This window comes from Bos taurus, chromosome 19 (genome assembly GCF_002263795.3).
Source record: "Bos taurus isolate L1 Dominette 01449 registration number 42190680 breed Hereford chromosome 19, ARS-UCD2.0, whole genome shotgun sequence".
Lineage (NCBI taxonomy): Eukaryota > Metazoa > Chordata > Mammalia > Artiodactyla > Bovidae > Bos > Bos taurus.
Genome location: NC_037346.1, coordinates 35780243 through 35797531, shown reverse-complemented (window position 1 = coordinate 35797531; position 17289 = coordinate 35780243). Strand labels below are relative to the sequence as shown.

Sequence of the window (17289 nt, the reverse complement as noted above, 5' to 3'; positions counted from 1 at the left end):
AACGGATCACAATAAGCACACTGTATTAACATCTACATTATAGCCTTCCTCTTATTACTGAGTGATCTGGCAAATGCCTCAGTATCATGTGTGGGTTGTTACTCAGCATACCCACACTTCTAGAAAGCCTTACTGTCTATTATTCACATTGTCACTTAAACACGTGCACTAAGCAAACATGCTCTTCATGTATTCCTCACTGCTCACTTTCAGCCGATGCCAAATGGCGACAATCCTGACCCTTGGAATGACATGTTTGATGGGGGATGATTGGGCATTTCAAATATAAATCAAGGTCAGACCCCTGGGAAAAGCAAAAACAAAACAAAACACACTCCTCATACATGTTTCATATACATATTTATATATATATTTCATATACAAAGTTACATTCCGAACCCCAGGGATTCCATAATAGAAATAAATATTGAAATAACTACATTGCCAAATGAGCTTTTTGCTCATAGAAATGAAGCATCAGCCTCTAAAGAAATAGCAAGTGGGATACTCTAGAACCCATTTTTAAGATTATAGAGGCAAATAAAATTCCAAATAAGATGTCTAGGACAAAAGACAAATTCAGACCATAAAACAGTTAAAATAATGTTGAGAAATATATGACAAAATTAATAATAAAAACTTATTTTTTTTTTTAAAAAAGGAAAAGACATTTAGTGTTACAAAATAGCATAACCCTGTTAGAAAAGCACTTATGATTTCCACATTTAATTCTCTCTTCTCTTCCCTTTACAAACTGGGACCAAAATGAGTCCCTTTCTCAACATGATCCATTAAGAAGAGCCCTAAATCTGACTGAATCCTTTGGTAATGGTCATAATACTCACAAGGAAATAAATATTCAGTTCTACAGCATTTGCAAGACACACGTTCTTTAGGACAGTTACTGATTATGAGACAAGTGTTTTGCTTTGTTTTGTCACTAAGGCAGCCATTTAAAGGTTCTAATCTCAAATGAAGGAAGACCTTTACAAGAAATGAACACCACAGCAACTCAGAGAATGTATTTTAACCTTTTCTATGCAACACACTTCATGTGAAAAGTTATGTGCTGCATATTTTGTGCTCAAAATGTTTCACACTCTCAACAAGCTGTAGTTATTAAGACATTCATTCCTATTTTTAAATTTTAGATCCACATGAGTTAAGAGAAAAACATTCAAAACTGAGTTCCTAAAGAATCTTCTCCCCTTGCCTCACAGGGATTTTAACCTGCATCGAGCAGTGAGTGTTAGGTTGATGCATATGATACTGTCATTTTTGTAGATCGGCAATGGTTGAATATCGGCAATTTTACATGGTTCAATGACATACGTAAGCCAAATGTGACAAAATGAGAAAATCCTCAGTATTCCTTATTTCTTCCAACGGGGGTAATTTCTTCTTACATGGAGAGACCAACCCAAGGTACTCAAGCCTCTTCTCTACCGTTGATGGAGTAGCTATCAGCAGTTTAAACCAACTGCTCGCTGCTGGCAGAAACTCAGACTTGGGCATTTTCTACCAAAGGTTACCACCTTGACCAAAGTGAACACTACAAGAATATAAACCTATTGTTGGAGAAAAGGTGGAAGTCAAGCAATCTGTAGAAAATATAGAACTGAAATTACAAATATAAAGACAAGCTCTTAAAACAAATTGTATAGGCATTTTTGTACTCTCTCTAGTCCCTGAAGTTTAACAGGGCCACAGACATCTGACAGCTTTAGATAAAATAACTACACACCTATATTCCTTAAGTTAAAGCCAATAAGTTTATAAAGAGCAATAATAAACAACCACTGTAACATGTTTGCATTTTTCATTTTTAACTCCTGATTTCCTAAATTACATTCAGTCATAGAAACATGTAAAAGACTGAACAGCATGTGGGGTCTGACTCTAGGATGTTTACTTCTTGGGATTAAAATTCTCAAACATTTGGCTGTCTCTTTTTTTGTGAATTTTATACAACATTCTCCCAAAACATTTAATGATGTGATTTTTTATTTTAAGGTACTGCCAGCAATGGCTCAGATTTAAAATAAAGTATCAGTAAAAACATAACTTATAAGCTATGGAAAAGTGACCTAAGTTTTGGTGGCTTGAAAAAAGTGACTAAGTAGTTCAAGTTAAAAAATTATCCTTTTCCTAAAGCTTTTACCAAGAATTTTTTTCCTCCTAGGCATCTAAAGTGGGAAAATTGTACTGTGTATAAAATGTGCTTCTAGACACGTGACCAAATGTATCCAAAGGCCCCCTCTGATGTATTAAATCCTATGTACTTTATAATCTAGGCTAATCATCTATATGTTTAAAACATACTGGTGGTACTTTTTACAAATATCTTTCCACTACAGTTCAGAAGTAAAGTACTTGGTCCTTTAGGATGCTGAGACAATCTGAGACCTTTGCTGCTTCCTTTTCCTGAAGCAGTCCTTCGGACTTGGGGTGGGGCAGGGCGGGGGCGGCCCTTTTGTCCTATAAGTTTATATTTTAAATTAGTACTTAAACTTAGTTTTGCTTAAACTGATGGATTAAGAATGGTAAATCATACATTTTCAAGAAGTCTGAGAGGGGAAGAAAAACTATAGCTTAATGGTTTTTAAAACTTATTAAACAAGAAAGTCAGTTAAACCCAGACTCTTATTTTTCACTCTATTGTGAGTGAAAAGATGTAATGTCAACTTTTACTTTATGCTATTTTGGCTTCTCTTTCAAGTTTTCTTTGAAAATGGCATTTTAATCTCAAAAGGGCATAAAAGCTTAAATGTCATTTATGTACAGATTATCAAGTATGGGCAGTTATATAGTTTTATACAGAACAGAAAATACCACTGCTAAGCAAATCACTCATTCAGTTCATTAGGCCATACTCCATCACCACTAAGGCTTTACTCTTATTAACTGGTAAGAGCAGTCAAAGAACAACTGGTAACCAAGTGAAATTTTTACATGGAAAAAAACTCATCCAACCACCACCATCTTACACCAACGTGTAAGACATCCAAACCACAATTTCCTTAAAAAAAAAAATCCTCCATTGCTGAAGTGCATCTTCTAAGCCTTTTAAATAATAAACCTTTCAAATATGTCAGTATGAAAATGAGTGACACCAGTCTCAAAAACAAAAAATCAAGTAGAATATTCAGAAAAGCAGGCCCCATAAACTTTAGAGCTCTAATAAGTCAGAAACAAGAAATTTTTATTTAAATAGTGTAGTCTTAATTTCTTTAATATAAAACCCCACCCCCCACAAAATCTGATGAAAACAAAGTTTTATATACCATATAAACAAGATTTGTCAGATTTGAAAATGAAAGTTAGAGTAATTTACAGTTAGCTTTTAGCCCTCTAGGGACATTTAGATAAATCCTGATAATCCACCTAACATTAGTTTGTGTCAATTTTATAATACATTGGGAGAAACTTTACTATTGTACTTAATGGTACAGTTTCATATATCAAGTATTTCCATTAATTCCATTATTAGTGACAGCTAAAAAGTGACCCCATCAAATGAAGTAAGTGACATTAACTGTGCAAGAGTAAACCACATCTGGATTGCTTTCTAAAATTTGCCAGTTTGCAGAAAGTAAACATTCTTTGATTTGATCATAATATACTGAAATTGCCTATAACACTGGTGCAGTAAAACAGCTAGCTCCTGTATTGTTACAGCAGGACAGATTTTATAGTATAAAGTTAACAGAAAAAAATGCTCACACATTATGTGGTGAAACTTATTTCACAAAGAGACCATTAAATAAAGGGAAAATAAACCATGCAGAAGAGATGGCTTCCCTGTTGCCATCTGTGTCCTATGGGTTCACTCACTACCATACATCACTTGCCACACTATCAAGTGACTCCTTTCTGCTTTGGCGACAGAAGGTTCAAGTGGAAGATCCTCTCCAAGAAGCTCTGATTCTCCACCTTCATCACCTGGTGGATGATAAGGAGACCCAGATTAAGGACAAGATCGAAGGTGTAGGCTGATGCACATAGACTCATGGTGAGCACATTTGCAGCACACATAAAACTTGCCTGCTGCCCGTTTCAGAGAACACAGTAAAAGAAATGCCATGAGTCAGAATCTTCACTGTCTAACTTCTGCAGAGGACTACTGAGATTAATTTCTCATTGTTAAAATATTACAGGATATGAAAAAAGAAATGGAATAAAAAATATCAAATTCAATTTTAAAAAAGCATGTTGCGTGCATGTGCTAAGTTGCTTCAATCATATCCGAAAACTTTGTGACCCCATGGACTGTAGCCTGTCAGGTTCCTCTGTCCATGGGATTCTCCAGACAAGAATACTGGAGTGGGTTGCCAGGCCCTCCTCCAGGGGATCTTCCCAACCCAGGGATCAAACCCACAGTTCTTATGTCTCCTGCATTGGCATCTGGTCCTTTACCACTAGCACCACCTGGGAAACCCTTTAAAAAGCATATTTACTATTAAAATTGACCTATGCTTTAAGATAGGCTTCCCAGGTGGCTCAGTGGTAAGGAATCCGCTTGCCAATGCAGAAGTCGTGGGTTCAATCCCTGGGTGGGGAAGATCCCCTGGAGGAGGCAGTGGCAACTCACTCCAGTATTCTTGCCTGGAGAATCCCAGGGACAGAGAAGTCTGGCAGGTTACAGCCTATAGCGTCACAAAGAATCAGATACACACGCACACTTCACATGCTTTAAAACAAATTCTGCTTTTCAGGCTGGACTGCCTAGAGATATTGACATACATCGTAAAGCAATTTTTACACTCCAACCACCATGTTGCAACGGAAGAAAAAGGTCCAAAAATCACCCAGCCAAATGAAGCCCATCTCTATAAAGGTATTCTCCATTCTTACTGACATCACTGTTGCTAAACATTAAAAATCCTGCCTTTAAAATGTGTCAATAAGCCTTTTACATCAACTCTCCAGCTATGGCTTGCGGGCTCGGAAGCTGCCCCTTAGCATGTGGGATCTTAGCTCCCCCACCAGGGACTGAACCCGCATCCCCTGCACGGCAAGGTGGATTCTTAGCCACTGGAACAGGAGGGAAGTCCTAACGTGACCTTAAATTTTATATACCTTTTTTTTTAACAGAATTTATAACTGAAGTATTTGTCACCACTCTACAACATTATATTCCCTAAAACCTTATGTTTAGAAACTTTTTCAATCACTGTGATTTTAGGCCAGTCCAAAGGGTTTCTTTATTTATAGCAAATAAATATATATCAGTGCTTTATAGTTTACAAAGCACAACACTTTCATAACCATCAATTCTCTGTATTTTCTTGTAAACTTCTCTGGCCATTTCTTCTTAGATCCCTTCATAAACTCTAATGATTCTTTAAGTGGAGTATTAAAACAGGGTTCTATCTTAGAATCTTTTCTTCTGGCCCCTACACATTCCTGGATGAACTAATCAACCCCTGCGATTTTTAGCACCACTGTATGCCAAGAGTCCCCATATTCCTCCCTCCTGAGATATAAAACTCTTATACCTAAAAGCCCCCATGGACTTCTTCCACCTAGGCAACTCCCAGCTTCCATGTGCTCCAAGGTCAACATGTCCAACACCTGTCCTCATTCCTCTCCCTCCACCAGATCTGCTGCTTTTGTTCTGAGAGTCCTTACTGCTAAGTAAATAGATCACTTCCTCTTTCTCCACACCAATTAGTTAGTTACCAATTCCCCATCACTGGTCTATTCCTACTGGTACTACCTTCTTCACTTATTTTTTCCTAATCCATTTTCCTACCTCTAGTCTTGTATCTCCAATCCATTTACACCCAAATATAATCATATTGCTCCTCTAAAGTTCTCCAATAATTTTCCTTTGCTTTAAAGTATAAACTCCTTAATTAGGTATATAAAGGCCTTTCATAATCCAGACCCTCCCTTCCCTTTCTGGATTGATTGGTGGTCAGATTTATATTTGCTTCTACTCCATGCTCTAGTCATTTTAAAACAATTTTTCTTTAATTAAGGCAGTTTCACATTTCAAGCTATCTCTTACCTTGAAATGCCAGTCTCCCCAGCCTTCCCCCTATCATCCCCAACCCAATTCTTCAGACTCATGCCCTTCAGTGCTGAGTCATCTCAAGCATCATTTCTTGATTTCCCTCTTCCCCTACTCCTAGGAAGAACTGACTACTCTCTATCAGAGCATCTGTAACACTGTAATTTATTGACATGTTCTATAATTTACTGGAGGGAGACTTTGTTTTTGTATCTCATGCATACAGCAGATAATGTTTATAAGATGAGAGAATGAACAAATGAAATGAATTTGGTTATAAACAACCCTTTATGAGATACTGTTATTTCTCCACTTTGCAGGTGAGGAAACTGAGGTTCTGGGAGATTGAATGATTTCCCTAAGGCCTTCTGATTCCATAAGCTCTTCACATACACCTCAATATATGACCAAACCCTGCTATTTTCTAATGCTCCTTCAAACACACACATCTTGGTATAAAAAGAAAAAAAATTATGAAAGTAGCAAAAATAAATAAATAAATAAAATCCAAGTAAAGGGTCCAAAGAAAACCTTAGAAATCACGTATCTGAGTTTCTTGTTTACGTGAGTGAAAATCCACATCACAAAATGGTAGAAATGGAGCCCACAGAACCAATGACCTACCCATTCGGAAGTCAATGTAGCCCTCTCCTCCACTAATGACAAGCACAGACTTCAAGGGTGTCTGGATGCCAGGCTCCTGTGCAGATGGCCCTGCTTTGTCAACTGTCAGATCTGTACCACTGCTGCCACTTTGTGGGCTGATGACTTGACCTGTTTATATAGGAATGCAAGCAAATATTATTTATCAAGGATTAGAGTGGGAGAGACTCATTATCTCCTGAGTATTTTCAGAAAACTGAACAACATAATAAGTACATTCTAATAAAAGCCTCTGCACGATGAGAAAACATCTATAAGGCCATGAAAGCCCAATCTGAAATCAAAGTAAAGCTATTTTGTCCCAAAGCACAAAGACGTCCAGAATCCAATATGAGAACTGTATATTGCTCAGCTGGTCTTAGCTGTCTGCTTCAGACTATTATAACCTACATCATTTTATCTGAGGGGTAGTGAAAAGCTCTCTCCTCTGGCAGGGTACATATGCGTTTATGTAAGAGACTGAGAAAAGTCTTCAACTTAAGCCTTATGAATGTGGATATTCATAATTAATAACTGAATTAATTTCAAATCCATAAGTTATTAGCTGCTCAGTCGTGTCTGACTCTTTGCAACCCCATGGACTGTAGCCTGCCAGGCTCCTCTGTCCATGGGATTCTCCAGGCAGGAATACTGGAGTGGTTAGCCATTCCCTCCTCCAGGGGATCTTCCTGACCCAGGGATTGAACTCATGTCTCCTGCATTGCAGGGAGATGCTTTATCATCTGAGCCACCATGTGAAAACTCAAATCCAAAGGTTTTCTCATACTTAAAAATAGTGCACATTATTTTAAATTTAGATGACGCAAATAAAATGACTGGTTAATATATAATTCTAATATTTACGTTTTAAGATAGAATCTTTAAGTATGAAATGACAGAAATTTTGAAATATTATTCACACTATAATCTCTATGAGCGTGGAGTGATTTCTTGACAGATCTGCTATCTTTTGGTCAAACTACACAGACCATCCCTCGAGGTGCTACCAGGACATAGTCCCACGATGTGATACACTTTATAAAAAATTACTTTATGTTGGACATGGACAGGATAGTTTTAATGAACTAGATTTTTATGTATAAATATTAACAAATCTCAAAAATGAGAAGCAAGTTGCAGAATAATATATGTGCAACATAAGACTTAAGTTCAAAAATATAAAAAATACTATATTATTTATAGATATGTCCCAATGTGGTAAAAATACAAAAACATGGGCAGAAGGATACATGTCAACTTTAGGATAGTGGTTATAGATGAACAGAAAAGAGGGAAGGGAGTAAGATTAGAAGAATATAAAGGAGCCTCAAATGAGTCTCTATGGCATTTTTTTTTTTTAAAGCAAGAAAAACCTGTAAGCCTGTAACCAGCAATACCACTTCTACAAGTTTATTTTGAGGAAATAACTATACAAAGATATTACACATACACTTCAGGAAGCTCATTACCATGTTGTTAGGAATACTGAATAACTGGTTAGGGTACCATGTGCCAGCTAGGTACACTTAATCATTTAACCTTTGGAACATCCTCAGGAAAAAGTGTGGTGGCTAATCTTACGTGTCTACTTGGCTAGGCTCCATACATTTTGGTCAAACTCCAGTGTGGATACTACTGTGAAGGTATTTTTTAGATATAATGAACATTTAAATCAGTGGACTTTTGAGTAGAGTAGATCAATTACCAGATGCGGGTGGGTCAATCATTTGAAGGCCTTAAGAGAAAAAGATATGTCTCCCAAGGAGAAGGGAATTCTGCCTCCTTTAGACTTAAACTGCAAACACTTAACTCTTTCCTAGGTCTTCAGCCTGCCCTGTAGATTTCAGTCTTACCAGCCCCCATAATTACATGAACCAACTCCTTAAATTAAATCAATCTCTCTCCCCACAGCCTCTTTCTTTTTCTTCCTCTTTCCCTCCCTACTCCACACCCTTTGGGTTCTGTTCCTCTGCAGAACCCTGACTAATACACTGAGATAACGCCATGTCCAACATCACATAGTTGCTGTGGCAAAGCCAGATTTAAACTTTGTCTAACTCCTAAACTTGCGTCTTACAGGGGAGAAAAAAAATCCAAAACACAGGTCCTGCTTACAGATGATCGGTAACATCATTTACTATTCTCAAGGGACATTTTCCATTGGACATCATAACTGCCACTTTTCATCTGGATGGTGCTTTATAGTTCCCAGAGCCCTTTCATTAATCTTTACAACAAATAAGGTTGGTTAACAGCTATTAATCACACCCACTTAGGAAATAAAGAAATGAGTATCAGAGGTTAAGCGACTTGCTTGACACACCAACCAAGTGGCAAAGGCCCAGACCCCAGACTATCTCCAAAGAACTATCAGTGTTTTGCCACAACACTGATAAAGGTATTAGAGCACATTTTCCATCTCCTACGAAACAGAGCCTTGATGACAGGGCTTCTTAGAAATCTCCTTTATGAGGTCAAAACTACTCTTGGTATTCTGCAGTGACAAAACAATACTACTGCTTTTCAAAATGAAAAGTCTCTTAAATAAAATCAAGTTTGTTTTTGGGGTGGAAGAGAGATTCTAAAATAGCTTCTATCAAGTATCTCTATAGCACGTTATTCATATTTCCATTATAGACCATTTCAAGGATTATGCTGGAATTATCTGTAATTCCAGTACTTAGTATTAGACTGGATAGAGGGACAGACAATTATAGTTGGTCCTTGAACCATGCAGGAGTTGGGGCACTGACTCTCTGTGTAGTCAAAAATCTGAGTAAAATTAATAGTCAGCTTTCCATAGTCACGGTTCTTACATGACCACAATCTGTATCCAAAGATTCAACCAGCCATGGAATGATGCAGTACTGTGGTGTTTACCACTGAAAATAATCTGTATAAATAAACCCATGCAGTTCAAATGCACATTGTTCAACAGTCAACTGGACATGCAGTTTCTCAACAGAGTACTCTAACTCACCTGGGACAGCCACAAAAAATTTCACAGCATCCCTGTGCCCATGGAAGCAAAGCTGTGCATGTGCCATTGAACAATAGGGTATAAATGTCCCTGGTGTCACTTTATCACTGTTTTCATCACCATATACTCGAATGACACTTCCAGGACGATTTCCCGATGCTCCTGATGTTTTATTCGCTGCAACAGAAAAACCAAACACCAAATATTTTCCCCTAGAAAATAGTAATGATGCAAGAGGTTACTGGTTAATCCTTATATTATCTAAAAGCTACAGCCAGTTGAGATAAAACAAGAGCAGCAATACCAATTCAAGACAAAGCTGGAAAAAAAAGAGATATATAGCATGCTAGTTATTTTTAAGTATCTTAGTAAATGGAGTAGGGGATTTTGCCAGTCTAGCACTAAGTTTACTTTCTAAACACATCTATTAATTAAAAAATCATTTTAGTTAAAACAGCTTTCTCAGGTATATCCACTTTGTTTTTTAATCCTCATTTTAGACAACTAACCAGTTATATAGCTTAAAGTAAACAGGTATATTTTTAAGCAGAACTTTTATACTTTATCTTTTCATTTTTTCCCCTGTGCTAAGTATACTTCCCTTGTGTGATAGTAAAAAGCTGAGCTTGAAAGGATCCATCCAGTACAATACAATAGTTTTTATTTACACCAGACTGATGGTTGGTTAAATTATTTTAGAATGACCAGACTCACAAAACACCCCATTCCATGTGCCAGTAAGTGAATGAAAGAAACATGATTGGTAACAAGAGTAAACAATGTGGATTAATGACAGTTTTCAGAGAGGTTTCGTGTTTTTATTGGAGGGAAAACAAAGTCTGACAGAAATTTCAGCTGCAACAAAAGATGATAAATAGACTAAGCTGCTGAGCAGTAGTTTGGTGGCCATGTAACAAATATTAAAAAACAAAAGAACACCTGCTGCAATGCAGTGACTGCAAGTGGATGACATTTAGGAACATTCAAGAGGGTATCTAGAGACGTGAGAATGGCCTCACGGTGGCCATGAGAAGCCAGGAAGAAGAGTGTGGTTCAGGATCTGAACTTACCCCTCAGCCCCAGTAAACGTCCCTGGTGGAGGATTACGGCTAAAGTGAGAAAGGAGGAAAGGGGACATGGAGAGGTGCATGACAGGGAGGAGAAGGATTACTATGAGCTGCCACTCTTCGCATATTCTATCTGGCAACTCAGGAGCTCAAAGCTCCTAATTAAATAAACAAAATCCAACTTGGTATAATACCAAGAAACATACAAAGTTCTTACCAAAGCCTCTGAAGAACATCGCTGCTCAGAAAGGACAATTTTGTTTACTGTGATTTTGCTTTTCTTAATTATAAAGCAATTTTAATGAATAAGAACTTACTGGGGTGCATTTCCTAATTGCAAATATTCCCCCCTTTTCTTGAAGAAATCCTGTGCAAATGACTATGCCAAAATGGAACTCTCATCTATAAAGAACTGAAATGAACTCTGGGGATCCTGGAATCTCTTAAGATCTAAGAAGTGGTCTAAACACATAGATTTATAAATAGCTGTCCAGTGGTTAAGAATCTGCCTTTCAATGCAGGGGACACAGGTTCAATCTTTGGTCAGTGAACTAAGATCCCACATTCTGTGGGGCAACTGAAGAAGCCTGCATGCTGCAATGAAGACCTCGCACAGCCAAAAAAAAATTTTTTAAATAAAAAAAAAAGCGGGGGGGGGGGGGGGGGCGGGGAAGGACTCCCCTGGTGGTCCACTGGTTAAGAATATGTCTGCCAACGCAGGGAACATGGGTTTGATTCCAAGTTGAGAAGATTCCACATGCCATGGGGCAATTAAGCCCGTGCCACAACCACTGAGCCCATTCCTGGAACTGCTGAAGCCCGGATACTCTAAAGCCTGTGCTCTGCAACAAAAGAAGTCACTGCCGTGAGAAGCTGGAGCACTGCAGCTAGAGAGGAGTTTGTCACAACTCAAAAAGCCCACACGCTGCAATGAAGACCCAGCGGAGGCCCCCAAAATATATAAATTAATTAAATTTAAAAATTTTAAAGAAAATACAGCTGGGATTAAGAATTTACATTCTTTAGGGAATTCCCTGGCAGTCCAATGGTTAGGATTCCATGCTTCCACTGCTGGGGACCTAGGTTCTATCCCCAGCTGGGGAACTAAGATCCTGCAAGCCATGCAGTGTCAGGGAGGAAAAAAAAAAGTTTAGGTTCTTTAAAGGCTCAAAATGTAACACCATCCAGTCTTCCTCCTTTCTCCTAAAAATTCTGGTGTGTTTATTACGTTATTTTATGGTAGTGTTTTCAAATCGTTTTAAATTCTGATGTGTTTATTAAATTACTTTATGGCAATTTTCTCAAATCCTGCCCATGAATTCTGCAACACAAAATCACTTATATAATGAGTGATCAATGTAATGGAACACAGTATGAAAAACATACGAAGTACATTTTGTTCACATTCTTTTCAAATACAAGATAGCTTATCTCTTAAAGTCAGTGTTTGATGACGTCCTAAGTAAGAAATGTCTCCCACAACTCATAAGCTACATGGGATATTCTAAACTAATTGCCACAGAGGTATGAAAAAACTAGGATATTAGGTAGAAATGTTTCTGGATACTAGTATAATAAGGTTGAAAGAAAAACGGACTATGACCATTATTTAAGGAAATAGATAATACAGTGATTCGCAAAATGAGAAAAACAGTTTTTCAAAATGAAAAACTTTTAACTGTAAATGTTAGTCCTGATACATTTGCTCGAGTTTGTAAGTTTCACAGAAAAAGTGAAGGAACAATAGTTAGATCTTTGCCATCAGTTTGACTTTCTGAATTACCACAGGTTTGCCAATTTAGTTCTATTATTTAGCTCAATTCCTTCCACTTGGATTTCAGACAAGGCTATTCCCCACAACTCTTCTGTGACAGTTACCTAAAAAGTACTTACTTTCTGTCAATGGGATGGAGATAATGACACCATTTCCTGTTCCCACCCACAAACGGTTACAAGACACCATAAGCGCTGTGATCCTCACAAAAGAGAAGCCCAGTTTTCCAGTACCTGTATGGAAGGAGGGAAAACACTTTATTGAAAAGACAGAGCAGATGATGTTTTAGGTTCCAAGTCCCTCAGAGCAGCTGGACTAATGTAATAGAGAGGATTGTGAACAGAGCTGGTTGGATATTTCCAGAAGTCACATCAATCAAGATCAACTCTCATTTGACTTTATTATCTATCAATTCATCTGACAATTCATGGCTATCATCTATCAATCAATATCATCTGACAATTCATGGCTAATAGAAAAAGAAAACTCTGAAAGTGGCTAGCATTATATCATCACTCAGAAGGAAGATGATGTGGATTAGGAAATATGATGCAGAATTTACTTAAGGACCTGCAAAACCAAGCCAAATAAACCAAAACACAAAACAGAACCAAAAAAAAAGCTCAACAAAAACAGTTTACTAGATTGGGGAAATTAAATGTTCTTCCGTTTTATAAGCTTAGAGAGTTCTTGCTTGCCTTAAATTTCTTTGCATAGGTTAAGAAATGATCTTTGCTAACAAAACCTATACACTTTCCTTTTTATATATTTGGGTCTAAAGTAACTTAGAAATTTTAGGGTACCATATGCATACAATTTAGGGAGAATTAATGCACTTTTTAATTTCAAGGAAATTTTAAACTGATCCTATTTTCAGGGGATTTGAGAAGCAAAATTATTAAACAGGTAATATTAATACATTTAAGACAGATAACATTTAGTCATAAGTTCTACTTACTAGAAATCAGAGTACGACCATAGAATCGCAGTGTTTGAAGGAATCTTAGTCTAAGCTAGAGATCTTTAACCTATGGTCAAAATATATTCCTGAAATTGGTTTGTATCTATGTTTATATATGTGTGAGTCTAGGAAGAGGGCACACAGCAATCATCAGGTTTTCTGAGGGCAACGATTCCAAAAAAAGTTAAAAACCACTGATGTAGTTCAACCTTTCTTCATAAAGAAATCACCTATGATGTTCCTAACAGCACTGGATTAAGCAGAGATAGTCTAAAGCTTAGTCTAAAGCCCCCTTTTCATGGGGCTTTAGTTCTGCAGGGGGAGAGACAGTATGATACTGGTACAATCATAGTAATGATAAGTCCATGAAGAAAAAGTATAAGAAGGCCTAAACAAAGCTGGAAATAAAGATGAGGAAAGGTCTTTTATGGATGTGACATATAAGACATGACCTGAAAGCCAAGTACAAAGGGACTAAGAAAAACTTCTCAGACAGAAGATATAGCACTATGTGAAGGCCTTGATATGGGAAGGAACCTGTTGACTTTAGGTCAGTGTGGACAGACCAGAGTGAGCAAGGAGAGCTGTCCATACCATTTAAGTTCTTCTAATAATCTCACAAAAAAATCTCACCTAAAGACAAGAATATTCTGCATGGCTGGCATTACATAAATGGAGGTATGGCATGGTGATTGTTTGCACACTGGTTACTATGTAGAAACTGACTGGAGTAGAGACAGAAAGATAGAGGTTGTTAGTCATCTGAGGAGGAAAGGATGGTGACCTGGCCTATGGGAATAGTGGTAGAGATAAAGATGTAACTCATTTAAGGAATTTCCTAGTGGTTCAGTGGTTAGGCCTTGGCAATTTCACTGTGGGCCATGGGTTCAATCCCAGGCTGGGGAACTAAGATCCCAAAAGTCTTGTGGTGTAGCCAAAAAAAGGCATTACTGGTTTAAGATATTCTGGGGGGAAGACTCGACAGTTCCTGCTGATGGATTAGATGTGGGGAACAACAGAGAAAGAGTCAAAAATGATCTTAAGTTTTTGTCAAGAATCATAGAGTAGATGGATCATTTGCCAACAGTTTCAGTGATAAGAGATCACTATTCCTGAGGCAACTTACTCATTGGTTCTACTTAGCATTTGAAATCATTTAAAAATAAACCATTTTCTTTGATTGACAAAGATAAAATGCTCTGGACGCTTACCTAGCATTTTGCTTACATAAGGCTCAATGTCCACATCCTGCAGATGCTGATAAGTGTGTGCATGATAGAGACGGAGTGTGGAATCCAAGCGAATGGAGACCCACACGCCATCACCCACCCAGGCAAGCTGCCGCACTTGGCTCTCCTTCCTGGGGTGTGCATCAAATGATTTCTAGAAAAGATTGTTCAATCACAATGTTACTTTAATTATCTAGGAGTTAGTGTTTAAAAATTGTGCTAATGTGCACAATAATTTGACAGACTACCTAATAAAAGAGGAGCCTAAATATTGTTTACTCTTATATACACAATTGCTATTATCCCATACTGCAAAAAAAAAAAAGAAAGAAAAAAGAACTAAAGGATGTTGTGTTAGACTATCAACTTACGAAAGCAATCTTGACACATTCATTCTATGTAACAGCATTCAACAAAAAGACTGAATTGGACCTCAAGATTTTGCATTGTTCCAGAGCAATACACAAAATAAGATCCTATTTATAGTTAAACAAAAATGAACCTACTGTGCTGTATATGTAAGCATATACCTGCATGTAAAGAATATATCTAAAAAATAAACACCAAATGGAACTTCTAGGTTTGTAAACAGGATGTGGGATAAAAAGAGAACTTCCACCTTAAAAATTTCCTACTATTTTTCTTTCTTTAGACAATTAGAATAAATTTATATACTGTGGCAAAACTTTTTAAAGACAACAATGCTAAGAGGTTTTTATTTTTACAATGAATTCCCACTGCAGTATTATTCCTCAGTCTGTGACGTATATATGGATTTGCCTGAACACACACTGAGCAGTGGGGGAGACTTGAGAGTTCTTCTCCCAAACCACCTCTACATGAGTAAACATTTCAAGAACCACATACTTAAGCAATACACGTATGGGTCTACAGATACTCAGACATACATTTAGACATTCATGTGTGAATCTTCCTTCCTTTAAAAAAAATCACTTCCCATACTCATAGTCAAAAGCAGCAAGAGAGATAAAGTACCATAGAAAGCTGAGAATTCATTCCAGTATATCACTGAAGTACCTCAAAATACACAGATTCAGAAAACAATTTCTAAAAAAGCTGAAAATAATTAAATCTTAGGCATTTCAGGTAATATAAATTCAGTAAGTACAGAAAACATGGGTTAACTTGCCTCTATTTTCATGGCCTTTGGCTGAACCACATAAATTTTGTTCCTATAGCCACACCAAACTTTGTCATGTACCACAGTCATGCATCGGATGGAATGGTGCGGTCGTCCAAGATCTAACAGGTGATAGTTTGACAAATCCCACTGTCCATCTTTAAAATAAGAAGTAGATTATTAGTTTATGTATACCATCTTTTACTCAATTTTAACTCAAGAAATATTTTATTTGGGTGTGTAATTAAATTTATTAATAAAGTATCCCCAAATATGTATTTCAGTATATATTTACAGATATGAATCCCAGGCAAGCTGTATATATTACATACATACATACATATATATATATACACACACACACATACACACACAGTGTAATATATACAGTGCATATATTACAGATATTAATCTATAAATTAAATCTGTAAATCAGATATAAATCAAACAGAGTTGGACAAGACCTCAAAGATCATATGGTCCAATCTGCCACCCATTACCTGGACCCCCTTGCTCTCAATAGAGGTGATGTGATAAGTTATTTTTAAGTTACCTATTTACAAAAGTATTTTAAGTATGAGAATGAATTTAAGGTTATTTTGGGCATAATATTGCTCTGCCTCACTTGCATTTTTGATGTATCTTCTTAGATAGAAGTCAAAGGCAACTCACTGCTAAGGCTTTAGGAATTATGCATAACTTTAGTGATGACAAGAAATTCATTACAAATGAGAACCAACCACTGTAAGCTCGCTTTGCTTGATAATTTCAGTGAAGGAAAACATACTTCCTCACAAAGCAGCTGTTTCATTTTAAGAAAACTGTAATTATCTTAAAAATATTCCCCATACTCAGCTAAAGTCTGCCTTCTTGTACATAATCATTCTTTAATCTGTAGTTTTGCCTAATGGAAACACAGAATAAATCTAGTCTCACTTCATTGTTACTGCCCTGTCTTCTCTTTTCAAAACCAAGCATCTCTGGCATGTGTTCTGGACACATCAGTTTATGGAACTTTCATCCTAACTCCATTTTGTCCAGATCCATTTCATGTTATCTTTCTACCAGAGTTGAGCAGGATCATCAGCCCTGCTCTGGACACTAATTTCTATGACGGTTTAGCATGTTAACTAACTTGTACTGAGTTTAATGTCATCCTTTAGGTAACTGTCACTCTTCACACAAATCTCCATCTACTCTTCGGAACCCAAATGCAGGACTTTACATTTATCCTTATTAAATGTATTTTGTCTTGCTCAGTTTTGGATTCAATTTACCAAAACATTTATTATTCCATTTTTCTAGGTTCTCCTACTCACTAGTTGAGTGACCATGAACAAGTAACTAAAATACTGTGCCTCAGTTTTCTCAGCTACAAAATGAGGATGACAACAGAATTTTCTTCATAAGCTGCTGTGCGGATTAAACTCAGATACCGTCTATAAAGGCCCTGAACAACGTAAAACAGAGGCCTCTCTT

General features: G+C 37.0%; 1 protein-coding gene across 10 annotated transcripts in view; it reads right to left on the bottom strand.

Annotated features, from left to right (window-relative positions):
• Window positions 1–343: 343 nt before the first annotated feature.
• SPAG9 (sperm associated antigen 9) overlaps window positions 344–17289 on the bottom strand; it is a 152026-nt gene continuing 135080 nt past the window's right edge. For 5 of the 10 annotated variants that reach the window (XM_005220611.5, XM_024980368.2, XM_024980369.2 and 2 more), the window contains 7 exons: window positions 15820–15968; window positions 14652–14823; window positions 12599–12712; window positions 10709–10747; window positions 9639–9815; window positions 6641–6790; window positions 344–3942 (listed from right to left, as the gene is read on the bottom strand). In XM_005220611.5, coding sequence (XP_005220668.1) covers window positions 3827–3942; window positions 6641–6790; window positions 9639–9815; window positions 10709–10747; window positions 12599–12712; window positions 14652–14823; window positions 15820–15968 — 917 coding nt within the window. In that variant the 3' untranslated portion in view covers window positions 344–3826. 10 annotated transcript variants of the gene reach the window in all.